The sequence below is a fragment of the Meriones unguiculatus genome, chromosome 6, assembly GCF_030254825.1.
Source record: "Meriones unguiculatus strain TT.TT164.6M chromosome 6, Bangor_MerUng_6.1, whole genome shotgun sequence".
Classification (NCBI taxonomy): domain Eukaryota; kingdom Metazoa; phylum Chordata; class Mammalia; order Rodentia; family Muridae; genus Meriones; species Meriones unguiculatus.
This window is the reverse complement of record NC_083354.1, coordinates 48,399,734-48,425,596: the sequence shown is the minus strand read 5'-3', so window position 1 is coordinate 48,425,596 and position 25,863 is coordinate 48,399,734. Positions and strand designations below refer to the sequence as shown.

The 25,863-nt window shown below is 50.8% G+C and overlaps 1 protein-coding gene across 1 annotated transcript in view; it reads left to right on the top strand.

The window, feature by feature from the left end:
- Window positions 1-25,028, top strand: part of Ky (kyphoscoliosis peptidase) — a 39,506-nt gene extending 14,478 nt beyond the window's left edge. Inside the window, exons 4-11 of the mRNA XM_060385431.1 lie at window positions 977-1,051; window positions 3,286-3,348; window positions 5,605-5,687; window positions 6,863-6,971; window positions 8,014-8,131; window positions 16,687-16,875; window positions 18,044-18,234; window positions 20,649-25,028. Coding sequence (XP_060241414.1) covers window positions 977-1,051; window positions 3,286-3,348; window positions 5,605-5,687; window positions 6,863-6,971; window positions 8,014-8,131; window positions 16,687-16,875; window positions 18,044-18,234; window positions 20,649-21,544 — 1,724 coding nt within the window. The 3' untranslated portion in view covers window positions 21,545-25,028. The remainder of the gene's footprint in view (window positions 1-976; window positions 1,052-3,285; window positions 3,349-5,604; window positions 5,688-6,862; window positions 6,972-8,013; window positions 8,132-16,686; window positions 16,876-18,043; window positions 18,235-20,648) is intronic.
- Window positions 25,029-25,863: the final 835 nt, after the last annotated feature.

Below are 25,863 nucleotides of genomic sequence, written 5' to 3'. Positions count from 1 at the left end.
GGCCTGTCTGCCTACATGCACCATGCAGCATCCAGTTCAGAGGGAGGGCATTGTTTTTCCAACAGAGCTCAGTACTGAAACTGTGGCATTGTGCATGGCGTGAGGCCTGTGATGTACAGCTCAGAGGTAGGAGCTTATCTGTAACTTTGGGGAATTATACCCTTGAGGTCCACCTTCATCACCCACTTCCTGTTCCTCTGGCCTAAAAGCTGGAGCTTTGGTCCTTTGACTCTGCCATATACTGTTTTATAAGTCTGTCCGGGAACAGTCACAGGAGAGAAGGGAGGAGGGAGACAAAGAGGAAGGATGGGAGGGAGAGAGGGAAGGATGGAGGGGGAAGGGAGAGAAGGAAGGGGAAGGGAGGGAGGCAGGAGAGAAAGGGGAGAGGAAGAGAGAGAGAATCTATATGCCATGGAAGCTTGCCTCATACTTGCCCATGGGCTGAATCAGGAAAATATAGGATAAAGGAAAAACACATCAGAGAATGTCCCAACTCTCTGTGACAGTTAGGGTTCCCCACCCTCACTCTCTGAGTAGAAATTGAATTTTTTTTCTTGAGTGCTCTTTTACAACCGTTGTGTACTCCTGGATTGGCAATGCCTTTGACGAAGTGTGAATGATGACAGAAAGGGAAGGGGAAGGGTAAACGTGCTGTTGATATGGTCCTGTCTCACACCCTGGTCCTTGCCACCCCACACCCATTCTTTTCCATCACTGACTTCACAGGCTTTGCAGGTGGCTTTTCCCATGCATTCTATTTAGGGTGAAGGCTGCATTGGATGGGGTAGAGAGTGCTTGAGTCTGTTGTTTGGATAATTCTGAAAAAAAAAAAAATTTAATTATCTGCATATCCAACAGATAAATGATGTACTGTTGTTTGAATATCTGTCATGAAGTCTGCCCTTCCTTGCAGCATTTAGCTGAGGATGTCACAATCACCCCTTGCTGATGTCGCCCCCCCCCCCTTTTTTTGCAGGTACTCAGCTAACTGTAGAAATCCACCCCCAAGATGCCATGCCCCAGCTACTCAAGAAGCTCTCTTTGACTAAACGTACGTACACATGCAGGGCTGCTCAGACAGAGGGCAGGCAGGGAGGGTGGGTGAGTCAGATTCCAGCTCAGCAATCTTCTGAGAAAAATCAAAGAGGGGCTTGAGCCTACAGCTCAAAGGTGGTAGCACGACTATTCTGTCCATGCCCACTGTTTTGGTTCCTTTTCTTATTGCAACTGACAAGAACCAACTTGAGGGAGGAAGGATTGATTTTGGCCCACGGTTTAAGGAGCTACAGTCCATCGTGATGGAGAGAGCCTGGCAGGAGGAGGCTTCAAGATGGCAGGAGTGTGCGGCTGGAATCCTCACTGCCTCACTTGGCAGTCAAACAGGAAGCCAAAAGCAGGATGTAGAACTAGCCTATAGACACTCAAGACCTACCCACCGGTTCTCCACGTCCTCCAGAGAGGCTTCGCCTCCTATAGGTTCTACATCCTTCCAAAACAGCACTAGCATCTGGGGACTAAGTGTCCAAACACATTAAGTCTAAGGGGACATTTCATAGGCAAAGTCCAACACCCAGATTCCACAACTCTTGTGTCTCTGCAATGAGGCTCGGGCGATGGAGTGTGTAATTAATGGTGCCTTCCCTCAGCTGACTCCTGCTGCCATTGTTTTAAGATGTCGTCTGTAGACTGTCAAAAATCACGGCATGCACAGTGCTGAGTACTTTCCGAGCCTCAGCTTTCTGACCTTCATGCTAGTGCTCACCCCTCATTCTTCAAGCCAGCAAAGTGAGGCTGAGGAAGGGGAAATGAGTGTTCAAGAAGTTGCCCAGCCAAGAGAGAAAAGCCCAGGTCCAGCTCCGACACCTCTGGATTTAGTTATAGAATGAGACAGTTGTCGGTATACATAGGCAGGCAGGAAAGCAAATGCAATGGCCCTCCATCCCTGCTGTCTTCACCCTGGCCTGCCTCTTGGCTGAGGGGGTACTCATGAGGAAAACAGGCAGAGATGGCTCAACTTCCCCCCAACCCGATGTACACTCAATGAGGCAAAACCCTCCAAGGCTATCCTTGCAATACTCAGCAGTCAGGACCTCAGGAAGGCAGTCTAGTGTGGTTCCGGGGTCCACTGTGTCATTTCACTCAACCTTCTTTTGGATCCTTTCTTTCTTACTTTCTTCCTTTTTTTGCTTTCTTTTTTTTTTCTTCTTCTTTCTTTCTTTCCTTTCTCTCTTTCTTTTTTTCTTTTTTCCATATAGAAAAGGGGGGAAATAGGTAAAGGTCCCTTGCAGGATTGTTCTTAGTTCCCAGTGAGTAGCCCTTTCATTTGATCTGAAGATGTGGGTAAAGGGCCTATTTCTAGGAATGGCAAGCACCTTCTCAACTTTCATTTCTTGCGTTTACAACCTTAAAGTGGCTTAAGCCACCTACCTTGATGCGCCCACCCCCACCTCCACATGGTTTTCTTAGACACCACCTTCCTGAGCTGGCTTGGAACCAGCAGCAAGATTTCCTTTGCTTCTTTCCCAAGGACTCTTTGTTGGCTGCCATTCCACCTTAATCCCTCAGAACTCACAGCATCAGACCACCTGGGGCCCTCTGGGCCCTGAAGTCCATACACAGTACCTTCTTTGCCTCTATTATCATTCTTACCCATAGTCAGTTCTGGTCCTGGGAAGGTAGAGAACGGCCTGCATATCCTGACAACTGCAGGTACCATAGATAACACCATAGGCTTTGGGGTTGAACCTGGGTTTTTATCTCTTGGCTGTGTAACTTTCTTGAGCAGTCATTCCTCCTTTCTGAGGCTCACTTTGCTGGCTTGGAAAACAAGGGCGCACACAAGCATATGCTAACAGGAAGTACTAGAAGAAACTAGTTTGTACCCTTATCACCTGCAGCTGTCTTCCACGATGTCAGGATGCACTGGAGGGATGAACCACAGCTCCACGTGGGTTTGCTGAAGGGTATAAAGCCTTGAGGGCAGATCACATTCTGACTCAGCTCGAAGACCATAAATTCCTTTGCTTGAGGGCAGATCACATTCTGACTCAGCTCAAAGACCATAAATTCCTTTGCTGTCCTTCACTTCCCATTTCCAGTCTCTCCTCTGCCCCTGAAGACCTCGTGGAAGGTCTAGCCACAGTGGCACGGTGGGTGGGGATGGGAGCAAGGAGTCCATGAGGAGAAGCATAAACAGGGTGAGCACTCATGACTGCTACCTAGAGATCATTAGTTTTTGCTCCTTCTGTTTCTTCTGAAGTATCTCTGACCTCCGGGCTATTACAGGTTTACAAGGTGACAAAAATGGAAACATGAGACCCCGGCAGCCTGGAGGGAAAGATGCCCATGGTGAGTCCAAGGCCTTCTCTGGGGCCTTTGAGAAAACAGTGAGTTGGCCTCATGGTCCACTCTCCAGGCAATTGGCTTACTGGGACATCAAGAATCTGAGACCATCTATGGATTTGGGAGAAAAGAATCTCATGATTGACTAGTAATGTCTGCCATGGACACAGGTAGGGAAGGAAAATCTCATGTCTGATATTACACCAGTGCTAGAGATTAACCTCTTCTGATTACAAAGCAGTCTACTATAGGACACTATAGACACTAAAATTGGAATGCAGAGTGATGTTGATTTAGAGCTGGAAATGTAGCTCAGCTGGTAGAGTGCCCACCTCCCATCCAGGAAGCACTGGGTTCAGTCGTCAGAAGCAGATCAACTGGCTATGCTGACAGACTCCTGTAATCCCAGCCCTTGGGAGGTGAAGGCAGGAAGATCAGAAGTTCAAAGTCACTCTATGCTCCATAGAGAAAACCAGCCAGAACTAGAGACCCTGTCTATACAAAGCAAACAAAAAATAGAAGAGGAAGAAAGGAAGGAAGGAAGGAAGAAAAGAAGGTTAAAAAATGTTAACCTTAAATGAAGAACTTGGCTCAGTGGTAGAAAGCTTACCCACTATGTACAGGGTTCTGGGTTCAATCCCCACTGTGACCAAAAGGAAAAAGAAAAAAGAAAAAAAAATATAAATAAATAAATAAATAAATAAATAAATAAATAAGTAAGTAAAATGAAGTGTCAACTGTTTATAAGATGGGGATCATGTGAGTAGCAGGCTAAGGCAGAGAAAGAAACACTGAATGGGAGGTTATGAGGTGATAGATGGTCCAGATTGGAATACTGCTTTTATCCATTTTTCTTCTAATTTGTCTTATCTAGGCCTCAGTTTCCCCTTTGGTAGGCCAGATGCTATCTACAGATCCATGCACATCTGCCTATTTTGCTTTAAAACCAGGATAAGTTAATTAATGCTCCTGGTGTTTTAAATGTCTTCATACAAAAATCGTGTTTTCCTATTTGAATCTTATATTATCTGCTCAGAAGGTAGATTTAATGAGGCATGAATCACCATGTGTATTTTGAATATAACATATAAAATATTGTAAAAATGGAACCAGGAAAGGAGGAACTAATAAAATAGAATTTTAAACCCCATTTTAGAAATGCCATCCCTCTAAACAGGGGCAAAGAAGGGCTAAACTGAGTGGAAGCCTGTGTGGTGTGAAAGTACGCTTGATACCCACTTGTCTCTCTGGTACTCTTGTCAAGCAGTGATGAGAACCAGTCTGAGGAGGACTCTGAGAAATGGGGCACTGAGCAGGAGTTGACCCTTCTGGTGGGGGTGGCAGAACTATGGCCGTCATTGGACCACACAAGCTGGGTTGATGGTTATCTGTGTTAAGATAGCCTCCTCCATCTCCATGGGTGAACATGAGCCAGGAGGATGTCACTTCCTGAATCCCAGATCTGCCTCCCAGCACTGACTGGTGCTCTCCTGTGTCCAGTGGGAAAGCCTGGGTAGACGCTGGCCATGACCATACACCACTGTCCAGTTTTCTCTCTTCCTATCTACCTCTGTGGCCTGCCTCAAAGTCCGGTCTCCCCGTAGGAAGCCTCCTATGGGACTCAGGTGCCAGCTCTGCCAGGCTTTTTTTTTTTTTTTTTTTTTTACTATTTATTTATTTATTTATTATGTATACAATGTTGTGCCTGCGTGTACACCTGCGTGCCAGAAGAGGGCACCAGATCTCATTATAGATGGTTGGAAGCCACCATGTAGTTGCTGGGAATTGAACTCAGGACCTCTGGAGAAGCAGTCAGTGGCTCTTAACCTCTGAGCCATCTCTCCAGCCCTCTGGCGGGCTTTCTTATACCCAGCATGCTTTGAGCTATCTTACGTCAAGCACATGACCAAGGGACCCTCCCTGTTTGAGAATACCAGCAACACTGCAAACAAAACAACTAAATATCAGACAGGGGATGTCTGTCTGGACACGATTTTGTTAGCCTAGGTCTTTAAGTGCTAAATCTTCAGGGTCTCCAAAATAGTTTTAAGTCCCATGTGGATCTTCAAGATGACTATAGGGGTAGTCACAGTTCCCAAAACACTTTGTCCAAAGGAACCTTTCTAGGAGGTACAGCTCTTAAAATGAGTGTTTCAGTGTAAGAAAGCTTAAACAGCCACGGATCCTTCAAGCGATTACAAGGCTTAGCTTACAGCCTCTTCATTGGGACCTCCTGCTGACCTGCTTTCCCTCTGTTTCCAGCCTACCCTTGGGACAAGTCCAGTTTGAAATCCATGCCCCTGGACCTGCGACACTTTGAGAAACTGGATGCCTCTGCCTCACAGGTAGGAGAACCTCCCCTAGGCTTAGGGCCCCACAGGTGACCTGGAGTCCCCCAAGTCAGGATAAGAGAGCTTACCTCCAAGCTTGAACATACCTTGAGTAAACCGGATGAGTGGTCTACGACTGTCCGTTTCACAGTGTATGTTTGTTTGTGGCTTTCCTCTGGCTGTGGTCAGATAACTGACAAGAGGCGAGTTAACGGAGGAAGAGTTTGTTTGGGCTCACGGTTTGAGGAGGTACGGTCCATCGTGGCAGGGAGGGCCTCGGCGGTGAGGGCATGAGGGGGCCGGACACATTGCAACCCCAAGCAGGAAGATAACAGACAGGAACTGGAGCTCACTATTAAACCTCAAGGGCTACCCTCTGGCGACCTACTTCCTCCAGCAAGGCTCTGCCCCTGAAGGCTCCTCAACCACCAGCTGGGGAGGAAGTGTTTTGACACAGGAGCCTATGGGGGAAATCTCACATTTAACCCACAACAATGGGGGTGAGGAACAGAAGGCCCACGGGTTGTATTAAATGCATAGGTGGTGTTACTTTTCTGTCGCTGTGCTAAAACCCAATTGACCGAAAACACCTTGGGGAGGAAAGGGTTTATTTTAATCTTACGACCCATAAGATCATCATCCAGGGACGTGGGGACAGGAACTCAAAGCCGGAAGCCTAGAGGCAAAAGCTGGTGCTGAGATTATGAAGGACACCGCTTACTGGCTTGCTCGGCCTGCTTTCCTGTAGCAGCCAGGACTACCAGCCCAGAGGTGCCCACGAGAAGCTGGATCCTCCCACATCAATCGTCAGTTAAGACAATGCACTACAAGCCTGTCCATGGGTCAGTCTGGTGGGAATATTTTCTCAGTCAAGGTTTCTTCTTCCCAAATGACTGGACCTTGTGTCAAGTTGACATAAAACCAGCCAGCTTTTTAGTAAATATTAACCATGGCCACAGGCTGCTGAGGCAACCTGGATGCCCACCTGAGGTGGCTGTAGGGTCTGAGATTCGACTGACCAGTACCCGTGCCCTGTCCAGCTCCCCCCCTCCCCCACATCCATACTATTCACCCCCGGACAGCCTCTGCCCTCCTGGGCCCTGCTCCAGCTTCCTGCCTGGAGGAATGGTGGCTGGCCGCAGCTCCCATCCTCCCCAGGCCCCAATGCAGTCTGCTCTTTCTGCTCCCAGGTGACAGTCAAGAGTGGCCTGGATGAGCTAGTGAGCGACTTGCTGGAGGAAGCCCACAGCGATCTGGAAAAAGTCAGAGCCATCTGGATCTGGATCTGCCACCACATAGGTGAGCCACCAGGGGGCAGCACTGGGAGCGAGCCCCGGGTGCCCCTTCAGTCAGACTCCAGCTCCTGTTGCCTCCTCAGCATGAGGAGTATGAGTTAGGTCAGGGAGAAGTACCAACCAAGGAAGGCAAAATCGACCCTCCAGAGCTGGGCCTTCACCCAGAGGCTGCCTTTCCTGAGTCCTGGGTTCCCAGTGAGCCTGTCCTACAGAGATGAGAACCTGAGCAAGAGGGGTGGCCAGAGTTTGAGGAGAACACAGCTGCATGGAGAGCAGTAGCAACACAGGAAGGCCCTAAAAACAAGTGCCAGGAAGAGCAGGTGCCCATCTCCCTGTCTCCTGCCATCACAGCTGTGTCCTCAGCTTCCACCTACTCCCAGGGTTCTCAGCACTATCTCGGGGATAGCTAGGCCTGAGCTCTCCATGGGATAGTCCTGGCAACCTCACCAGGTCCTGAGAAGCCACAGAGGGGGCTGCTGAGGGCCTGTTACCCCTAATGATGCCTGAAAACTGGGGAGAAGGTGGTCCACCAAGCAGTGGGGTGAAGCCTTAGTCCTTTGGCATGAAGAACGGCCTGTGTCTCACCTGGATTCCTGAGGCTTTTCTTTCGTCCTCCAGGTTCACTTCAAAAACGTGCTCAGCCAAGGTCTGAACCTGAGGGAGGCTGCCTCCTCTCAACCAGCTTCTTCTTCCTTCCTTTTTTTTTTTTTTTTAAATGGACAAGGTCTCATCATGTAGACCTGGCTGGAACTCTCTATGTATACCAGACTGGCCTTGACCATCTGCCCACCACTGCCTTTTGAGTGTTAGGATTAAAGGCATACACCATGAGGGCCAGGGGTTCCTCTGTGCTTTAACCTCAGTCTCCCTTTTGCCACCTACACAAAAGGTGACCATATCTGGCTAGGCTAAGGTCCTATCTCCAATCATGCCACTGTTTCCACCAGAGCACCACTGGGGGTAGAGGCCATGCTACAGGCTCTGTGGCCTTCCCTTCCTCTCTGAGCTAGTCTTGCGTGCTCACAGCCACCTCCTCTGTCCTCCAGAGTACGATGTTGAAGCTGCCCAGGAGAAGGACCGCCAGGCCTTCAAACCCACTCACATCCTGAGGACCCAGAAGACCACCTGTGATGGCTATGCCGGCCTCTTTAAAAGAATGTGCAGGTATATGAAACAGGCAGCTAGAGTCCTCCGGGGCTGTCACCCAAACATGTCCTCTTTTCTTCTCTTTCTTTCTTCTCTATGCCTCTGCCCCCATGCCAGGCCTGAAGCTTGAGTTTGCAAACTCTGCTTGGGAATCCAAGTGAGTCCTGAAAAGGTCAATTTCTCCCTTTTTAACACCAGCGTAATTGACTTTGGACCATCTGCCAGGCTTCGCCATGCATTAACATAATGGCAGATGAATGCGCAAAGATAATTTGGTTATAAAAGGCCCCTTTTCTGCCTTCTCCCTTCACTGTGCGGCTGAAGGTTAAAGGAATGCAGGCCTGGAAACAAAAGGACAGTGGCTGCCGGCTCTGAGGGGACTTAAAAGGCTGTCTTTGGGGCGTCCGGGGCATGGATCTACCTGGAAAGTTCCATTAGTAGGAAAGCTCAGTAAGCAGGCGGTGGTTCTCTGTGTCTCTGGACTCCGTTCTCAGAGCTATGGGGTGAGCATGTGGCCCAGCTGCAGGCCTAAGTGGGAGAATGGGCCATGCTACTTCACAGTAACATCTAGATAGTCTCAAGGCTGGAGGAGACGTACCCAGTCCTATGTTCCCCTGTCTGAAGCCTCCCGGGTTCTAGGAAACAACCAGGAAGCCCTGGGGTCACGAGAAAGTCCCTTCCTCAGAAACTGAGTGAATGGTTACGGCTCTAAAAAGTTCTGAGTGGGACTCAGATTCCCAGTGTCCACCTCTCAGGACTGCAGGTGGCAGTCGTCAAGCCAAGCCTAGTAACAGATGATCCTCAGGCAAGCAGCGGAGATGCCTCAATGTTGGGGGGGAGGGGCAGCCTCCGTGGCTTTGTATGCACTTGTGAGCACCCTGTCCTTAGATAGGCACAACCCATCCTTAGCCTGATCTCCAGTGCCTCCCAACCCCCGTATCACCGCTTCCAGTTATGGGCAAGTACCGGTTCCCCGGGTCTCTCTAGCCTTGCCGCCCAGCTCCCTGCTCAGCTCTTCACCTTGCAGCAACACCCACACTTCTGCCCCTCATGTGTATACATCTCCCCTCCCCCCACTTCGCACTTCTCATGGCCCCACCCCAGAGCCTCCTTTCCATCATCCTTTGACATCCTCCTGAGGCCTTGTCTACTAACTTGTGTGTGTTATATTTAGCTTTCATTTCATAGCGTTTTATCTTGGGCGGTACTGAGGAATCACACCCAGGGCCTTCCCCAGGGAGAGTAAATAATCTACTGCTAAGCTTCATGCCTCCTGTTGTGCTTGAGACAGAGTCACCGCGCTCAGGCTGGCTTTGAACTCACTGTGTGGCCCAGGCTGGCCTAAGTGCTGGGGTTGTAGGTGTACAGCAACAGTCCTGGCTTTAAAAAAAAAAACAAAAAAACTCTATTAGATTTATTGATTTATTTATTTATTTATCTCTCTGAAGGGGCAGGTACATACATGCCATAGCCTTCATTCGAAGGTCAGAGGTCAATTTTCAAAAGTCATATCTCTCTTTGTAACGTGGGGTCACCATGTCACGTGTCTCTCTCTGGGCTCGGGTCACCAGTCTTGGTGACAAGCGATTTTACCCACCGAGCCATCTTATCAGCCCACTAATAATCTTTTTAATTAAAAAAAAAATACTTGCTCTTTGTACACAGTGTGCAAATTTTACAGAACAAGGAAAAGAGAGCTAAGGGGTCCTGATCCCTCACCTGGCGATCACCATAGTGATACTTGCGTCCCGTGCCAAGCTTGTTCCCAGCACAGTTCCTGTCTCTGCTCCTCTCTTCCTGTGTCTTCCTCCCTCCCTTGTGGCCCCTCTGTGAACATCCGGCTCAGAATCTTCCACACACACAGTAGGCATTTTCGGAATATGAGAAGTGGCCGGCTATTCCTGGCACACTTGTAGACCCCCAGTATGTTTCCAGTGCCTACCTGGCATCTTTCAGAATACGGTTGTTTTCATAGGAATTTGTATATTTAAAAACACTTGGGATTTTTTTTGTTCTTAATTTATTTCATTCTTTCACAGTATCATACATATCGATATAAATCTCCCATGGTCCTCTCTTTTCCTCCTCTGCCTCCCACTGAACCTGTTTTTCCCAACAGCCCCCTCCTATTTTCCTGACTTTGGGGGCCGTTGTATTTAACTAGGGCTGTCTTCAGGAGTAGGGGTTTTAGATACCAAGTTACACAAGGGCAACCACCACTGAGAAATATGACCCTCCCTCCCCCAGCAACCACTAACTGCCTATATCTTCTCAGAAAGGGGTGGGGCCTCGTGAACCCCTCCCCCACCCTTGATGGAATGTCCTGGGCTCATTCGCTGGCACAGGACTCCCACAGGTAGCTACAGCTACCGTGTCTCCCTTGAGCCTCCTGGCTCATGGCAGAAGTGTCGCTTACACAGCCAGAAAGGCCAAGGCTCCCATCCCTAACTGACCACTTACAAGTTCTGTTCGTTTTTGGTAAGGTACCAACCATACCAAGCCTCAGTTTCCTCATCTGTGATTTAGGGATTGTATTGCTTTCGTGGGAGAACAGTAAACCCTTGGAAAGAGGGAACGTGCCATTTGGAGGTACTGCTCAGCTGATTTTGGAATTGCTATTAAAAAAAAAAAAAAACTCATAAGCACAGGAGCATTTTTTCGAAACTTTCTCACTGACTCTGCCAGCCCACCCACATAGATCCAGAAAACTGATGGTTGCCTGGATTGAAGCTGTCAGCTCTCTGACCCGGTCCAGCTGCTTAACAATGGCCCCATCCTGCCCTGCAGCTGATCATTAAAATACGCCCCAACATTTTACATCAGTTGACGTTAGTCTCAGCCCAGCAATAATTATGCACAAAATTCTTTGCGCTGCCTGGGAAGCTCAGCAATTGCTCACAATCCTGTGAACTCCCTTAACTGTTTAAAGATCAGTAACCCATCCATGCATGGCTCCCCTAAACCCCTTCACCCCCTAAAAGAACCGCCAAACGTTTGGTAAATTCATTAGCTGGTTCGTTAATAACCGCAGGTGCGCAGTCCACACTTGATGATTTAGTCTGCGGGGCTGTCAGGGTGGCCTCTTAGAAAGAGCTGCGCTGGGCAGCCCAGCGCTGTTTCCTGCCCTCTCCTCCGCTTCCTCACAATGGCCTCATTAAAGACTGATTTAATAAGTAGTTGGGTAAGGACTTACATATTTTCAGGCATTATCCGTCTCCCTCTTGTCTTCCCTTAGTTTCCGACCCGGCGTGTTTTGTCAGTGCCGTTCCCTGCCTGCGTAATTGCTGGTCCAGCTTCTTTCTGACTTTCTAGCAGTGAGCATTAAGTCTGCCTTTCGCCTCCATTGCACACAGCCTTAATTGATTCTGCCTAATCTCCTTGCAGGGGCCAAGGTTAATTCCCCAGGCTCCCGCCACTGAGTCGGCCTGCAGTAAATTCTCTCCCCCTGTAATCACGGCCCCAGCGCCACCAGCTAGCAGATTTTCCAGAGATTTGAGATAACCGGAGGTTTATTACCAGTCTGAGCCTTTGACGCTGAGCAGGCTGGTCGTCACCAATCATGTCAACTGCATTTCTATCCATCCGTCCTCTAGTGTCATAAAGAGCAAGGACAGAGGCACTCCCGCTTAGACGGCTGCTGGCGATCAGCATGGCCACAGTGGCCGTCCAAGCCTTTTGGGAGATGCGGAATCTCCAGGATCCAGATGATCTTTTCCTCTTCTATTTTTTCAGCAGTATGAAGACTGAACCCTGAGTCTTGTGCATGCTAGCCAGTTAGGAACGCTATCACTGAGCTCCATCCCCAGCCCTCCGTTAAGTTTTTACTTTGAGACAGCGTCTCTCCGAGTTACGTAGACTGATCTTCAACTCACTCTGTAACTCGGGCAAGCCTTGAACTTGAAATTTTCCTACCTCAGCCTTCTGAGTAGCTAAGACGATAGGCCTGCACGGCACCCCCGCCTCCACCCGAGCTGTATTGAACAATTTTATTATTGCCATCCCTGGCTTTGTCACATAAGGCCTCTGAAAGGGACACCTAAACTCCCCCTCTTTATAGATATACCAACGGAGGATGCAAATTTTAATTCTCTCACATTTAGCAAATCATCTTTTAATTTCATTGTATACCACCAACAGACCTACAAATCAAAACAGAATCCTGCTCTGCGAAAGTCCTGGTGTAATTCGAAAGCTCTCAGACTGAGCCTCAGGATTGCTGTGCCCGGGTTTCAATCTAGCCATTAGCTGGCTGTGCGTCCCCAAGTCAGATAGCCTCTTTCTCTGTACCACTGTCAGATGGGAAACCTTGGAGATCGTGTCTCCTGAAGCCAGAGGTGGACAGATGTGTCACAAGGACAGAGAGATACCTAAGTTTGTAAGAAATCAAGTGCATGTGTTGGGGGAGATGCCGTTGCTTATGTCCTGCTGTGACACAGAAATCACACGTTATAATGAGACAGTGAAAGAAAATCCTGTTTCGTCCAGCATGGTCAAAAGCTGCTGTCTGCAGAGTAGGGCATGGCTGCTCACAGGTTAGAGCTGTGTCACGCAGCTCCTGTGGCAGGGCCTGGACCACGTCTGTGTCCACCAACCATCCTGGTCCTGACCCAATGGTCACCTCCTCAGTTAGTACAGAGGGGGTCACACCACAGCAAGCCTTGGGGACACACTACATCAAGTTGCTACACTCAAATCTTTGATAAGTGACAGGGGGTACACTCCTGAATGTGAGGACAGCTTCGGAAGCCAGCCAGGGTCACCAGGCAATGCTGCCTTCCATTTGCCTGCTCAGTACATATGTGTCAGACCCCAGTGGAAAGCCATGCGTTCTCCTGAAGCCTTGAAGTGTTGGTTAGGTCCCTGCATCCTAGCCCTAGCCCTGGCCGGGAATGGGCTACTCCCCCCTGCCTGATACTCCCGGGGTCTCGTGTGGTTTGCTCATGAGTCCTGCGTGCCAGTTGGCTTTGCACTTTCAGACACACATCCTCCCTGTGCTGACGCACTGACATTGGTACCGTCAGGACTGTCGAAAGGTAAAGCAGGATTCTGGAGCCTAAGGTTGTTAAATAGATGGCCTTGGGCCATGTTTTGGGCCGGCTAATCAAGCTGTTCACCAAGTGAAAACATTTCTCAGCCTGGATGCCATCTTCAATGGTTCTCCCAGTTCCTGCCCCAGAGTCCCCAGCACTTTGCTTTAGTCCCGTGCTTCACTGACAGTTCGCAGATCCTCCTGCCTCACAAGCATGAGCACTTCTAAGGCAGCCTCTGAGCCTCGTCTTGCAACAATCTCTTACTGTGTTGTTTGCTGTGCTGCGCCCCAGTACCTGCTCCTGGGCTTGGTACCCATTTATACAGTCAGTAGTCTTTCAAGGACATGAAAGGGTCATGGATCATGACCTGACCAGTGCCCAGAGAGGCTGGATACACAGCTCTACCATAGTTGTTTTATACCTGTGAATTCTTTTCTTCCCTATAAAAGCTATGGATTATTGACAACACTTTGCATTGTGACTTCTGTCCAATTCATCTTGCGCAGGGCTGCCAGATAATAAAACATCCCTGCGCCATACTCCAGCAACGCATAAACTTACAGCTGAGTTCATTTCTCATCTTAGTTCTGCCACAGGCATTCCCCACGGCCCTTCTTCCTCCTCCTCCTCCTCCTCGGCCTGTCAGAGAAGAAATAACCCCTAGAGATCACTTAATGCCAACTATCCTTTCTTGCCCATAAGGAGGCTGGCAAGGTCACTGCAGGTGCCTGTTAGAGGCAGGAATACAGTCCTGGCTTCCTGGCTGTACCCTGACTACCCATGCCAGCCTGGAGCAATAAAGGTACATGTCATGGCTCTCCTTTCTTCCTCCCCTGGCCCTTTCCTGAGCTGGCAAGGCCCTTCTTGCCTTTCAGCTCTTCCCTTCATTTTTTTCTCATGGGTGGAAGAATATTCCCCAGCACACTGTTTAAAACAGGCTTCTCCAAGGAGGAAAAGGTCCAGTCTGCCTACATGAGTGCCCAGTTTACTCCAGCACCCAGAGATGATGTGGATGCCAAATGTTCCCCCTCCCTCCATTGATCCTGATGCTCCTAGCAGAGAATAAGCACCAGAGAACAGTCCATACCCCCGCAGTTCCACGAGGCTCTGAGCAAACAATGGGAAATAATTCACTACAGGCCATAACTTAAGTTGTGTGTATAGATTTTTTTTCCAGTTCTAACAGTAACACATAATCATTATTTTAAAATGTTATGCTCCCCTTCCTCTCCCCCTCCCTTTTTTTTTTTTTTTTTAAGAGTACTGGGGATTGAATCTTGGCCTGTTGCATGCGAGGCAGATACTCTGCTTCTGAGCTACAGATCCCCTCCCCAAGTTAAGATGCAGAGAAGTTTAAAGAGACAAAACTAACCACAATCTCATTACCTAGAGACCAAGACTCTCTTCCAACCCCTCTCTGCCCTCATTCTCCATGCATCCATAGATTTACACCCGGAGAGACCATCTGCAGTAGCTTCCTGCCCCAGGCAGACCTGTTCTGGGACTCCTTTTGGACTATCAGCAACAGAAAATCCTGCCACCAGGGTCTAGCTACTCCTGCTGTCTGTCAACAGGGTGTCCCCAAGTGCTTCTGAAGTATTTTTTCTCAGGGCCCAGCTGCTATAACCTCATGAGCTTCCCTGGGAAGTCCTGGGGGCCCAAAGCCTCTTCCATACCTTCAGCAGAAGGGCAGAGGCCGCCAAACTCCATCCCCTGTGAGAAGTTTCGGTAGGAGTGGTCTCAGCATGGCTCTGCGGGGTGAAGTAGGCCAAAGCAAAGATGCACGCGTGAGGCAATGTGAGAAATGAGAATCTCTTCATTCCAGCAATACCACCTTTGCCCCGGTGACTCAACAAATGATGTGTGAGTGTAGATCTGAAGTGTTCAGTGCGGCATTCTTCTAAATGCTAGCTAAATACTTGTCTCCATGAGGAAACTTCTCCCTGTCCTCACAGGAAATTCATGATCACCTTACCCCATGACTGTTGTTTAACACACTGGGGTGTCACACCTGATTCATCCTGAGGGAAATCAGGCCCTGCTACCTGAAGCAAGCGTTAGAGAGACACTCAGGGTCAGCACTGTGTGGAGGGTGGGGCGGTGGATAGTGTGCAAAGGCGTTCCATTGAAGACTCCCTTTTGGGCATCCAGGACTCTGTAGGTTTATGTATTTGTTATACCTGTTTTTTCACAAACATAAAGAAAATGTTGCGTCGAGGCGACTTTTCCTAATTCACCAGGGCTGGCAGCACTGGGCCCAGCAACTCTGCATGGGACAGACTGGCACTGGCCATTCTTCAATAGCCATGCTGGGGAGGAGCTGCTGCAGACAAGGACCAGAGGGTGTGGGGAAAGCAGGACCTCCGGTGGTGTACTTGCTGATTCACCCCTAGAGTGTTGGCCACAGCCCAGACCTGGTTTTATGAGGCCTCCAAAAGTGACTGGTGACCTAACTTCTCCCAAAGTGATACCTGCTTTGCTGTGTGCCGTGGGGACACCCAATCAAAAAAGACCCCAAAGCTAGGGCCAACCAATCGATGTTTCCACTCCTCACGGAGCAGAGAGAGACTTCAAAACAGTGGCTGTCTTAGTTAGGGTCACTATTGCTGTGAGGAAACACCGTGACCAAAGCAACCTGGAGAGGAAAGGGTTTATTTAGTTTATGCTTCCACATCATAGTTCATCATAGAAGGAAGTCAGGAAACGAACTCAAACAGGACAGGAACCCGGAGGCAGGAGCTGATGCAGAGATCACGGAGGGGTGCTGCTTACTAGCTTGCTCCCTGTGGCTTGCTCAGCCTGCTTTCTTATAGAACCCAGGACCACCAGCCCAGGGGTGTCCCCATCCACCATAGCCTTGGCCTTCCTCCTCTAATCACTAATTAAGAAAATGTCCTACATGCTTGCCTATAGCCCGATCTTAGGGAGGCATGTTCTCAGTTGAGGCTCACTCCTCTGATGACCCTAGCTTGTGTCATGATGACATAAAACTAGCCAGTACAGTGGCTCAAACAGTCAGGAAAACATTTTAATGCACCATGGTACTTTCTGTTCCCTGTCTGTGAAGGCTAAAACCTGATGGTCAGGTGTCCTGGCAGGAAGCCCATTCTCCCCACATCACTTCTGAACACACCAATTTACCCACCTTTCCTGTCCCCAGACAGATTGGCTTGGTGGGGAATACCCAGGAATCAGGTCTCAGCCACCTCCTGCCCTTACCACCACCACCACCCTCCTGAGCTTCGCTTCCATGTACAGCTCTTTCATGTTGGTTTTCTTCCAAGATCATCTCGGTTTTACTATTCCCTGTGTTCTTGAGGCCGTCCTCCCTCTTGTCCTCATTTTTCCTCCTGAGGAGCTGTGCATCAGATCATGTCAAGCAGGCCCTGGGGAGACACTTCAGAAGTGAGCTGAAGAGTCTCAGGGGAGTAGCAAACTACAGAGCTGCAGCCAGTCTGCACAGGCAGGGCCTGCCAGTGCTACGGCCTCACGTCCCCAACCCGAACACTGAAACCCCTACTCAGGCCAGTGTCCCATCCCCAGGATTGCTGGAGTACAGTGTGTTACCGTGCCTGGCTACTCCAAGGGAATTGGCTACCAGACTGGGCAAAGCTTCTCCGGGGAGTTCGACCATGCCTGGAACGCTGTGTACCTCGAGGGCCGTTGGCACCTGCTAGACAGCACCTGGGGCAGTGGCCTGGTAGACACCAAAACCTCCAAATTCACCTTTCTGTAAGTACAAGGCTCAGCTTCGCCAAGTGTCTTGTCTCTGTGTTGGAGGAGGAAGTCACCTCATGGAAGGGAAGGGCCAGGTGGGAGGGGAAGGCCTGACAGCTTCCCCAAAGCTGACTCCAGATCAGTTGCAAGGAACTGAATTTTCTTGTCACCTCACCTTTCTGAGGCTAGATCTCTCCTCTGACTCCCCGTGGCTCCGTCCAGCTAAACCCCAGAGCCCCCTCGGGTTTGCCTCAGGCCACGGGTGAGGAGGGGCGAGCCTAAAGGAGCCTCACTGCACGCGGCTAAGACGCTTGGATGCTCCATCTTCTCCTCCCACTTCCTGTCTGTGACGGAGAAAGAAGGATGTGGCTGGCAGAGGAGAGAGCTGCAGGTGGACCTGAGCCACCCTTGGCCCTCAGGGTATAGGCTAGACTATCCATGACCATCCTCCAAGGCTCGGCCCACCCAGAGCTTAACCTCCAGCCAAGCATGACATCCTCACAGGTCATGCTGTCCCTTGGCAGCCTTGATCCCCCTTTCTTTGGGAAACTGACTGGTGTGTGCATTCGAAACCCTGGCACTCCCACACTCGCCAAGCGTCCATCTCTTATTCTCAGCAGTGTCCCCCGTGGAGCAAAGCCCAAGCCATCTTCCTTTTCTTCTCTTTGTCTCCATCTCTGACCGGCCCTAAGGAGCCATAGAACTTCCCCCACTGCACAGCCCCCTAGGTACAGGGACAAGAAGGGTCCAGTGCAACTAGAACACTGGCACCCTGCCTCCCCACCTCTCCCTGCCCTCATTGTCCACATCTGCTCCACGAATTATGCTTCTGGTCCTTTCAATTTACTGTTGGGCAGTAAACCCAGAGGGAGCCGTTCTCTCTACCCAACCCTACTCCTAACACCCTAAGGCTCTGAAAGCAGGCCACGAGTTTGTGCTGTGGTCTATTCACAGAAGGGGCCTTGAATCTTGTGTGGCCCCAGGGCCTGGACACAGCCACTGAAGAGCCTCCAGCACCCACATCAGGACCACAGATCATACTGCATCCCTTCTGTTGTCAGCAGTGATTGGGTCAGCTAGACAAAGGTTTCCCAAAGCTCCCCTGTGATATACCCAGACGTGGGTGAAGGTGGTCAGGTCTACGCCTTCACGGGGCTCCTAATAAGGTCTTCCTCCGCTCCAGCTACAACGAATTCTACTTCCTCACCCACCCTGCCCTGTTCATCGAGGACCACTTTCCGGACAACAAAAACTGGCAACTGCTGAAGCCGCCTCAGTCTCTGAGGCAGTTCGAGAACAACATGTACCACAAGAGTGAATTCTACAACAAGGGCATGCTGAGTGCTCACCCGGAGATGTCCATGATCCGAACAGGTAAGGAGAAGCGGGCACACCAGGGGGGCCACCAGCAGGGCCTGAAGCTCCCTTCCCACTCACTCTAAGCCAAGGAAAGCAGGGGACCAAGCTAAGCCATCTCCCGTGGCTGGCCTGAGTTGACACTTGCCGTCCCCTCTCAAACCACAGCAGCAGGATGTTTGCACACTCTTTAGAGACAAGGCCTGATCCCAGCATCACAGTCATGGACCTCAAAGGGCTCTTCCTAAAGGCTGTCCCTAAAACTCAATCCTGTATTCATGCTGCACGTTGAAAGAATATGCCTTCGTGATTTCTCATGCTTCTCTGGCAATCCAGAGCCTGGTCCTGCTGTTGACACAGAGCCCAGCTCAGAAAGCCCAATCAGCCCGCCTTCCCCGTCTCACCACAGCACCAGCTCTGCTATCAGGAGGCCTCCAGGCATCCCAGACAAAAGATCAGGGCTCCCAGACGCAACCAGCTAGGGTGGCCTGGGGGATGATGGCCTTGACCTCACCCTACCCCGCAGGGTGATGGAGTAATTGGACAGGGCAGGGGGTGCATCCAGGGGGCAGTCTTGCCTCCTGCACTTCCCCGCAGATTTGTTGACCTGTACTCAGAGCTCCCGTGGCCTCTGGTAAGTAACAGGCATGTGGCCGCTCCGGCTGTTGAAGCAGCAGCCCAGGGCTGCTCACTTCGCAGCTCATTTCCGGCACCTGGGTCTGATAGAGGGCCATGGTCTCCACCAGGAGACATTAAACCACAAGAGAGACTAGAGCAGACCACAGAGACATCACAGTCGTGTCGCTGAGTCAAGTTTGCCTTTTTTGGGAGGCATAAAGATGTAAACACCAGATTTCTTAATTTATACTAATCTAAAACCCAATTCCATATTCATGCTACATATTGACAGAACATGTCTTGGTGCTTATGAGTTGCCTTGAGAATAGGGATGGGAAAGAAACAAGGGAGGGAAGCTGAGGGGGTGAGAAGGAAGGGAAAGAAGAGAACCTCAAGATGGGGTTAGGATCAGTGAATGCAGAAAGGAAAGAAGAGGCAGAAGGGATAGAGAGGTTCCAGCAATGGCTCCTCCAGAAGGTTTTTGGGGTGCCCAGTACTTCGCCTCAGCACACTTCTGCCAACGGTTCTTTAGGACAGGCACCAAGCCCTCCCCAGAGAGCCCATAGCCCAGGCAAAGGCCGGTAAAGTGCTCACATGATTCATTCTGAAAATGATGGGTTCCCTGAAAGAGGCCCCCAGCATCCTTCTGGCACATCCAGCTCAGCTGAAGGGCTGAGGCAGGCTCCCCGAGGCCAGGTGTCTGGGGCAAGTCCTGGCCATTTGTGGAATGGAGGATTCACAGTGAACATGAAGCAGGCAGCCTTCTCTCTCGCCTGCCTCCATCCAGGAGCCGAGCTGGAGAAATTGCTGGGGTAGAGAGAGGGTGAGGTGCCCAGCTTCTCACAGGAGGCCAGCCGGAGCTTTCAGAGCAGACATTGCTCTGGGGAGCCAGGGAAGCCCAGATAGAAAAGCCTTCATGAGCTGCAATAATAGCATGTGGAAAACAATGACCAGATAAAGGAATAGAAAATTGCATGTCAAGGGGGAGCTGGGATGCGAGGGGATGGACGCACTGACTTTTCAAGGCCTGTTCCAGAAACACAGTTATGGTAGCCCTGTGCAAGAAGCAAGTAATGGCGAGGGGAGAACAGAAATTCTGTGTTAACAGTCCTGGACCTAGAATGCTGGAGTGAAGCGCCTCCAGCTGGTTCTGGTATTGTGTTCATATGACAGGTGCTGACGCCATCACTACAGGGAAGTGATACGAAAGTAAAGCTGAAAAGTTGCGAGGACTGGAGAGACAGAGATCCTCTTCCAGAGGACCCTATTTTCGCTCCCAGCACCCACATTCTTTAGTGGGCTCACAGTTGCCCGTAACCCCAGCTCCAGGGGAGCCAGTACCCTCTCCCAGACTCCACAGGCACGCTCATACGTGTGGCATTCACACAAAGGCACACAAACACGCACATAAAAATAAATCTTTTTTTTTTTTTTTAAGATTTGAAGGGGCTGGCACTCTTTCTGTCCTTTGAACCCCTTCCCTGCTCTAGAATCAGGCGAAATACCCAGGCAGGCTTCATCTAATGTAAACCAAATGGAATAGTGAAAAAAAAAAAAAAGGAACACACGTGGGTGGGGCAGGATTAGGATTTTTCTGGGGCCTCTTCATCCCAGTGATCAACTCTTTCAAAAAACAATTCACCTAAACGAAGCAGAGGAATACCCCGCTCCGTGCCATCACACTGGTAAAATCAAGCTTGGTAGACATATTCACACCGCGGGCCTGGACACACACTGCGAGCCGCGTCTTCCCCGCGGCTGGTTAAGCGTTCACCAGCTCCCGGTCTCACCTGACCCCGCCTTCCTCTCCGCAGTGAACGGGAAAGCCACCGTCACCGTCGAGAGCCGCGCCCCAACGCTCTTCATGTTCATGCTCAACGGCAAGCAGGAGCACGGGCTCCTGAGCCTCCGGAAGAACGGGATGAAGCTGGAGGTGTACCCCCCGACCATGGGGACCCACAAGCTGCAGATCTTCGCCAAGGGCACCTCCGAGATCTACAGCTCGGTGCTGGAATACACGCTCAAGTGCAACTACGTAGACTTCTCCGTCCGCCTGCCCACAGAGCTCCACCAGCCCGTGGGGCCCAGCTGGTTCTCCGAGCAGATGGGCATCAGGAAGCCCTCACACCTCGATCCCGTCATCCACACGAGTGACGGCCGCTGCTCCGTCAGCTTTGGGGTGGAGAAGGGCATCAGCATCCTGGCGTCCCTCCACGGGGACGACGGCCCCGTCACGGAGGAGACGCAGCGGCGATACATCTTCCAGGTGAACCGAGAGAAGAGGACAGAGCTGAAAGTCCAGCTGCCCCAGGCTGGCAAGTATGCCCTTAAGATCTACGCGAAGAAGAGGCAAGAGCAAGGCAACTTTGTCTTCGTCTTCAACTACCTCCTGTGCTGCGCCAACACCAAGGTGAACTGGCCCATGTTCCCCGAGATCTTCGGCACCTGGGGGCAGGACAATGAGCTGCTGGAGCCTCTCTCGGGCGTGCTCCCCGCCAACCGCAACATCCCCTTCAAGCTGAAGCTGCCCGGGATCGCCAAAGCCCTGGTGAAAGGGCAGGACACGTGGCCCCTGACCCTTAACCCCGAGGGCTACTGGGAGGGCAGCTGCAACACAGCTGGCTGCCGAGAAGTCTACGTCATGGTGCTAGAGAACGCAAACCACAACTTCTACTCGTACATCCTGAAGTACAAAGTGAACGACCACTGAGGGGCCCGCAGACACACAGCCTCCCCGGGGCTGAGGTCAGCCCTGCCCAGGGAGGGCCCAAGCTGAGTGCAGAGAGCCTGGGATATCGCCGATCTGCATGAAATCATTTCTGGGCCTCTGCCTCAGTTTCCCTGCTCTGCCACGGGCATTGAGGAGTTTGTGCTGCTGAAGGCTTCACTCAGTGCAGTTGTGGATAAAGGGACAGAGGCAAAGGTCCCCTAGAAGGAAAAGGTGCTATGTAAATCCAAGGTATTGTGGGGTGTGTACCTGTGCCTGTGCCTGTGCCTGCTTTTTTGTCAGTACTTTGTTGTAGTGCTGGGTGGGAAAGCAGAGATGTTGCCCACGCTGAAAGCTTTCCACACAGTGCCCAGAGAGTTCCCCCTTCCTGCCCCGGTGATGTCTGAGGCTGAGTCTATCAGAGAGGTCAGCCCCCCCCCCCAAGCAACACAGTGTCTCTCCACGACTTCTGGCCCCCAGGAATGTTGGGCCTGCCTGCCTCCCACATTCCCAGCGCCTCTATTAGCCACTTCATGCTCTTCAAGAGCCTGCAAAGAGAGAGATGTGGAAAAGAAGCTAGCTGGCCCTCAGCCAACGGGGGCCTGTCATCTCCCGATCCCTTGAGTCTCTGACATGTGCCGGGGGCAGAAAAACAGCCATGCACACACACGGATGTCCCGAGTGGGGACCAGGGATGGGCTGATGTTTTTGGAAGTCCAGCGGCCCACACTTAAGGGTGAAGATCCCCAATTCTGTGTGCCTACCGGAATTCAGCCCAGGGCCTAGGGATGCCCTCCTAGCCTGAGCCTAGGCCCGTCATCAGTTTTTCTCTGGGGCCTCAGATGCCTATACAGCCTGTCGGGAGCCTTTGGTGGGCTGAAGTCGATGAGCATGATGGAGACCTGGGCCCTGGGCAGGCAGAGTCCCAGAGGAGCTGCAGCAGTACCAGAGACAATATATGATAACAAGATTGTGCTGCTTCCGGGGTCCCGAACGAGCAAACCCAGGCTGAGGGGTCCACCGTCTGCCCCCTGAGAGAGTGTTTGTACCTGTCTCCCAGAAAAGCCCTATCATAGCCATTTTCCCTCCTGTCTGTCTCTGAGTAGACAACTCCTGTCCCGAGTTCAGCCTTCTATTGGGAACAGTTGAGATCCTCTTACTTGCTCGGACCTGTCCTAAAAAGCCTCAGCTGCCTAGCTGGCCCTCAGCAGCACCTGAGGCTGGCGTTTCCATGACAACGGCTGAGGGAAAAGCAGGTTTCAGCAGGCAGCAGGCAGGGAAGGCCTGAGGAAGGCCCCCAAGAGGCCACTGCAATCGCATCCCCGTGCTCGGAGGAGCTCCAGGATGATCCTCACCAAACTTCTAGGTTCTAGGACTCTGCTTACTGTGCCCACCTCGGGGCCCTGCTCCCTCACTTCTCTCTTAGGGCTGTCATCAGATTCAGTGGCAGCCTAGGATAATCACAGCCTCTGCATTCAGCTCTTTCCTGGGTAAGAGCTCATCAGACTCTCCTCGGGAAAGTGCTGGATGCCGGGACTGTATCGACGAACACAAAGGGCTCAGCCATAGCCACCCACACCTCTGGGTGGGTGGACTGCCAAGTGGAGCCTGCCTGAAGACCTGGGATCCCAGAACTTCAGCCCTTCAGCCCTTTCAGCCCCTTTTTCACAGGTCCCCACTGCCACCCACGCGGTATCAAGTAACCACCCTTCACCAGGCTGGGAAGCCTCACTTGTGACTGGCAGGACTGGTAGGGGCTGAGCTGCCTTGACTTGCCTCCAGGGTCCTCTGGCCATCTTGTCACTCCCTTCTGGAAAACGGACAAAAGCGGGGAGGGGAGGAGATGGGGAAGGCACGCGAGCGTCACCGCTACAAAAAGGTGGGGTTTGCACAGCCTGGAAACAGCCTTTTTTTTTCTCTCACCCCTTTCATTTTATGAGCAGAAAGAAGTGTGCTATGCCTTAACGAAATAGTAAGTGCTTCTGCGATGCCTGCCTCTGGCTAGACAGAGCCGGGACTGCCACCGCTAGCCCTGCAGGATACAATCCCATATTTTTCAAAACAGCATAATTAATCCATTCTGGAGCCTGCAGAGGATGCCACCCAACAAAACAGGAGCTGTCCTCAGCACCGGAGACCGGGGCCGGGCCTCTATCCCGGCTCCCCAGGTCACTCACACGCCCCGCCCTCCTCATTTAACCAGGCAGCCCCTTTGTCAAGGCAGCTGTAGGTGCACTCGGGAAAACGCCTGCATTTCTTTCCACGGAAGTAAAGATACATGAAACTAAATCCAATCCTCACGAATTTTTGCACGCATGCTGCTCAAGCTGGAAATTTGGAGGTTGCGTTTTTGAAGGCTTTTTATTCAAATCCCCCTCTTTTGTCTCTCGGTCCACGCGTCCTAGTGGCCGAGCGAATGGCACGAGCGCCCCCTGGTGGTTAGTGTGAGAAGTTGCCAACGCTGCCACACCACCCTCCCACCACCCCCAAGCTGGGTCCCAGCTTGCTAAAAACCACTAGTCTTGTCCCTCACGTGCGAGTTGTGCAGTCCTTGTCGTGGATATGCCGAGGTCAGCGTTGACATGCAGACCGTGAGAAGAGCCTGGGGAGACTTCTTGGCCTGGCGTGGTGGTGAGAAGACACAGAATGTGATAAGGAGTGTTTTGCCCAGAAATCCTTTCCTGAGACGGAAGTCCTGGACACAGGCCTGCCTGGCTGGGGTCGCTTTGATCAGGCTCATTGCTACGCCAATGACAGACAGGCTGAAACTGATCAAACTCAGCATTTTGCCAGGCAGGCCCCAGGAAAAGTGCCAGGGTGCAGAAGGATGGGGCGTGGTGGGGCAAAAGGGTGCAATTAAAACTCTTTTCAGCTTGCTTCAAAAGTGCCACCAGCTCAGCTGGACCGATTGCGGAATACTTTGAGTTCTCCATATGTTACATTGTCTCACCAGGACGGACTCCTCACGGCCCACTGAGATTAAAGAGACGTAAATAGATTAAGTGAAGCATGAAGGATTTCAGCTAGATATAAAGAACCATTTCCTGTTGCGAAGCAGGAGGAGCACGTTGCCAAAAAAAAAAAAAAAAAAAAAAGTCTGCGGAATTCTCAGAGGACTTGAAAAGGAGAAGAGTTACCCCAGCTCTCTGGCGTTTTTCTTTGCCATGCTTAGTGAGGTTGGTCGGGTTCTCTCTCCACTGCTTCTTGAGGTGTACTGGTCGGCCCGCAGTAAACGGGGGGGGGGGGCTAACGGTGTGACTACAGAGCTCATTATCAGACTTCAAAGGTGGTTTACCTGAGGTCTGTCCTTTCTTTTCACCGGGAGTGAGTAAAGCTGCAGAGGTGACTATTTCTCCTGACGTGTGTGCCAGATTGTGTGAGCCGCTGGCTGTGGAAGACGCCGGCTTCTTCACATTGTTGCTGGGGTTGTTTTTCAATAAAATTTATATTCATTTTTATCCAACAATGTAATTATCGATCTATCCTTATCGCTGCTCTCACAAGGAGAAAAAAAAAGGAAAAAAAAAAACACTTTCATGTTCAAAGGATGCTTTTAAAAAAGAAATCAATGTCCCTGCCATTTGAATGTGATGTCGAGATGCAAATGGGATGTTGGGCAAATAGTTATTCCACATTAAAGAAAACATAATTAGGTCATACCCAGCCCTCTGCGGCTCACGTGCCTTTGAAGAATCCGAAGACCGTGGTTTTTTTTTTCATTGAATCTTCTTTAACTTGAACATTTAAAAGTCAGCCCAAATTTCTTTTTCATAAGTGGGAGAAGAAAAAATGTGCCAGAAATGTTGCCTGTCAACCTACTTTTTGGGGAGTTGAATATATAATATACATTTCCTGATATTCACATGCACACAAGAAACTTTCCAGGTTGCCCAAACTGATTACTCATAAATTAGACATTTTAGGGGACTAGAGGAAAAAAAGAAAACTCAGACACCTCTGAGGAGCTGCTGTAACCATGGAGACCATTCTCAAAGCTGTAGTGTGAAAGACAAGAAGATCTGTGTTCCCAAATCTGGGCTTACCCCACACCTCATTGCTAGGCACAAAAAAATGAAATCTGCTACACGTCATCTTGGGGGGGGAGGGGTCACAGAGGCCTGTGGTCCAGGGTGAAGGAAGCTTTTAATGGCACCCCATGGAGAGGTCGGAATAAATTGTCTCCAGGTCTTCCACGCAGTAAAAAGGATGAACTCTGAAATTATTGGAATGGGCTGTGAGTTCCCACCCAAGGGCTGGAAGAGACTGACCTCCAATGTTCCTTCCAGTCCAGAGACTTTGTGAAGCTGTGTCTTTGAGAAAGG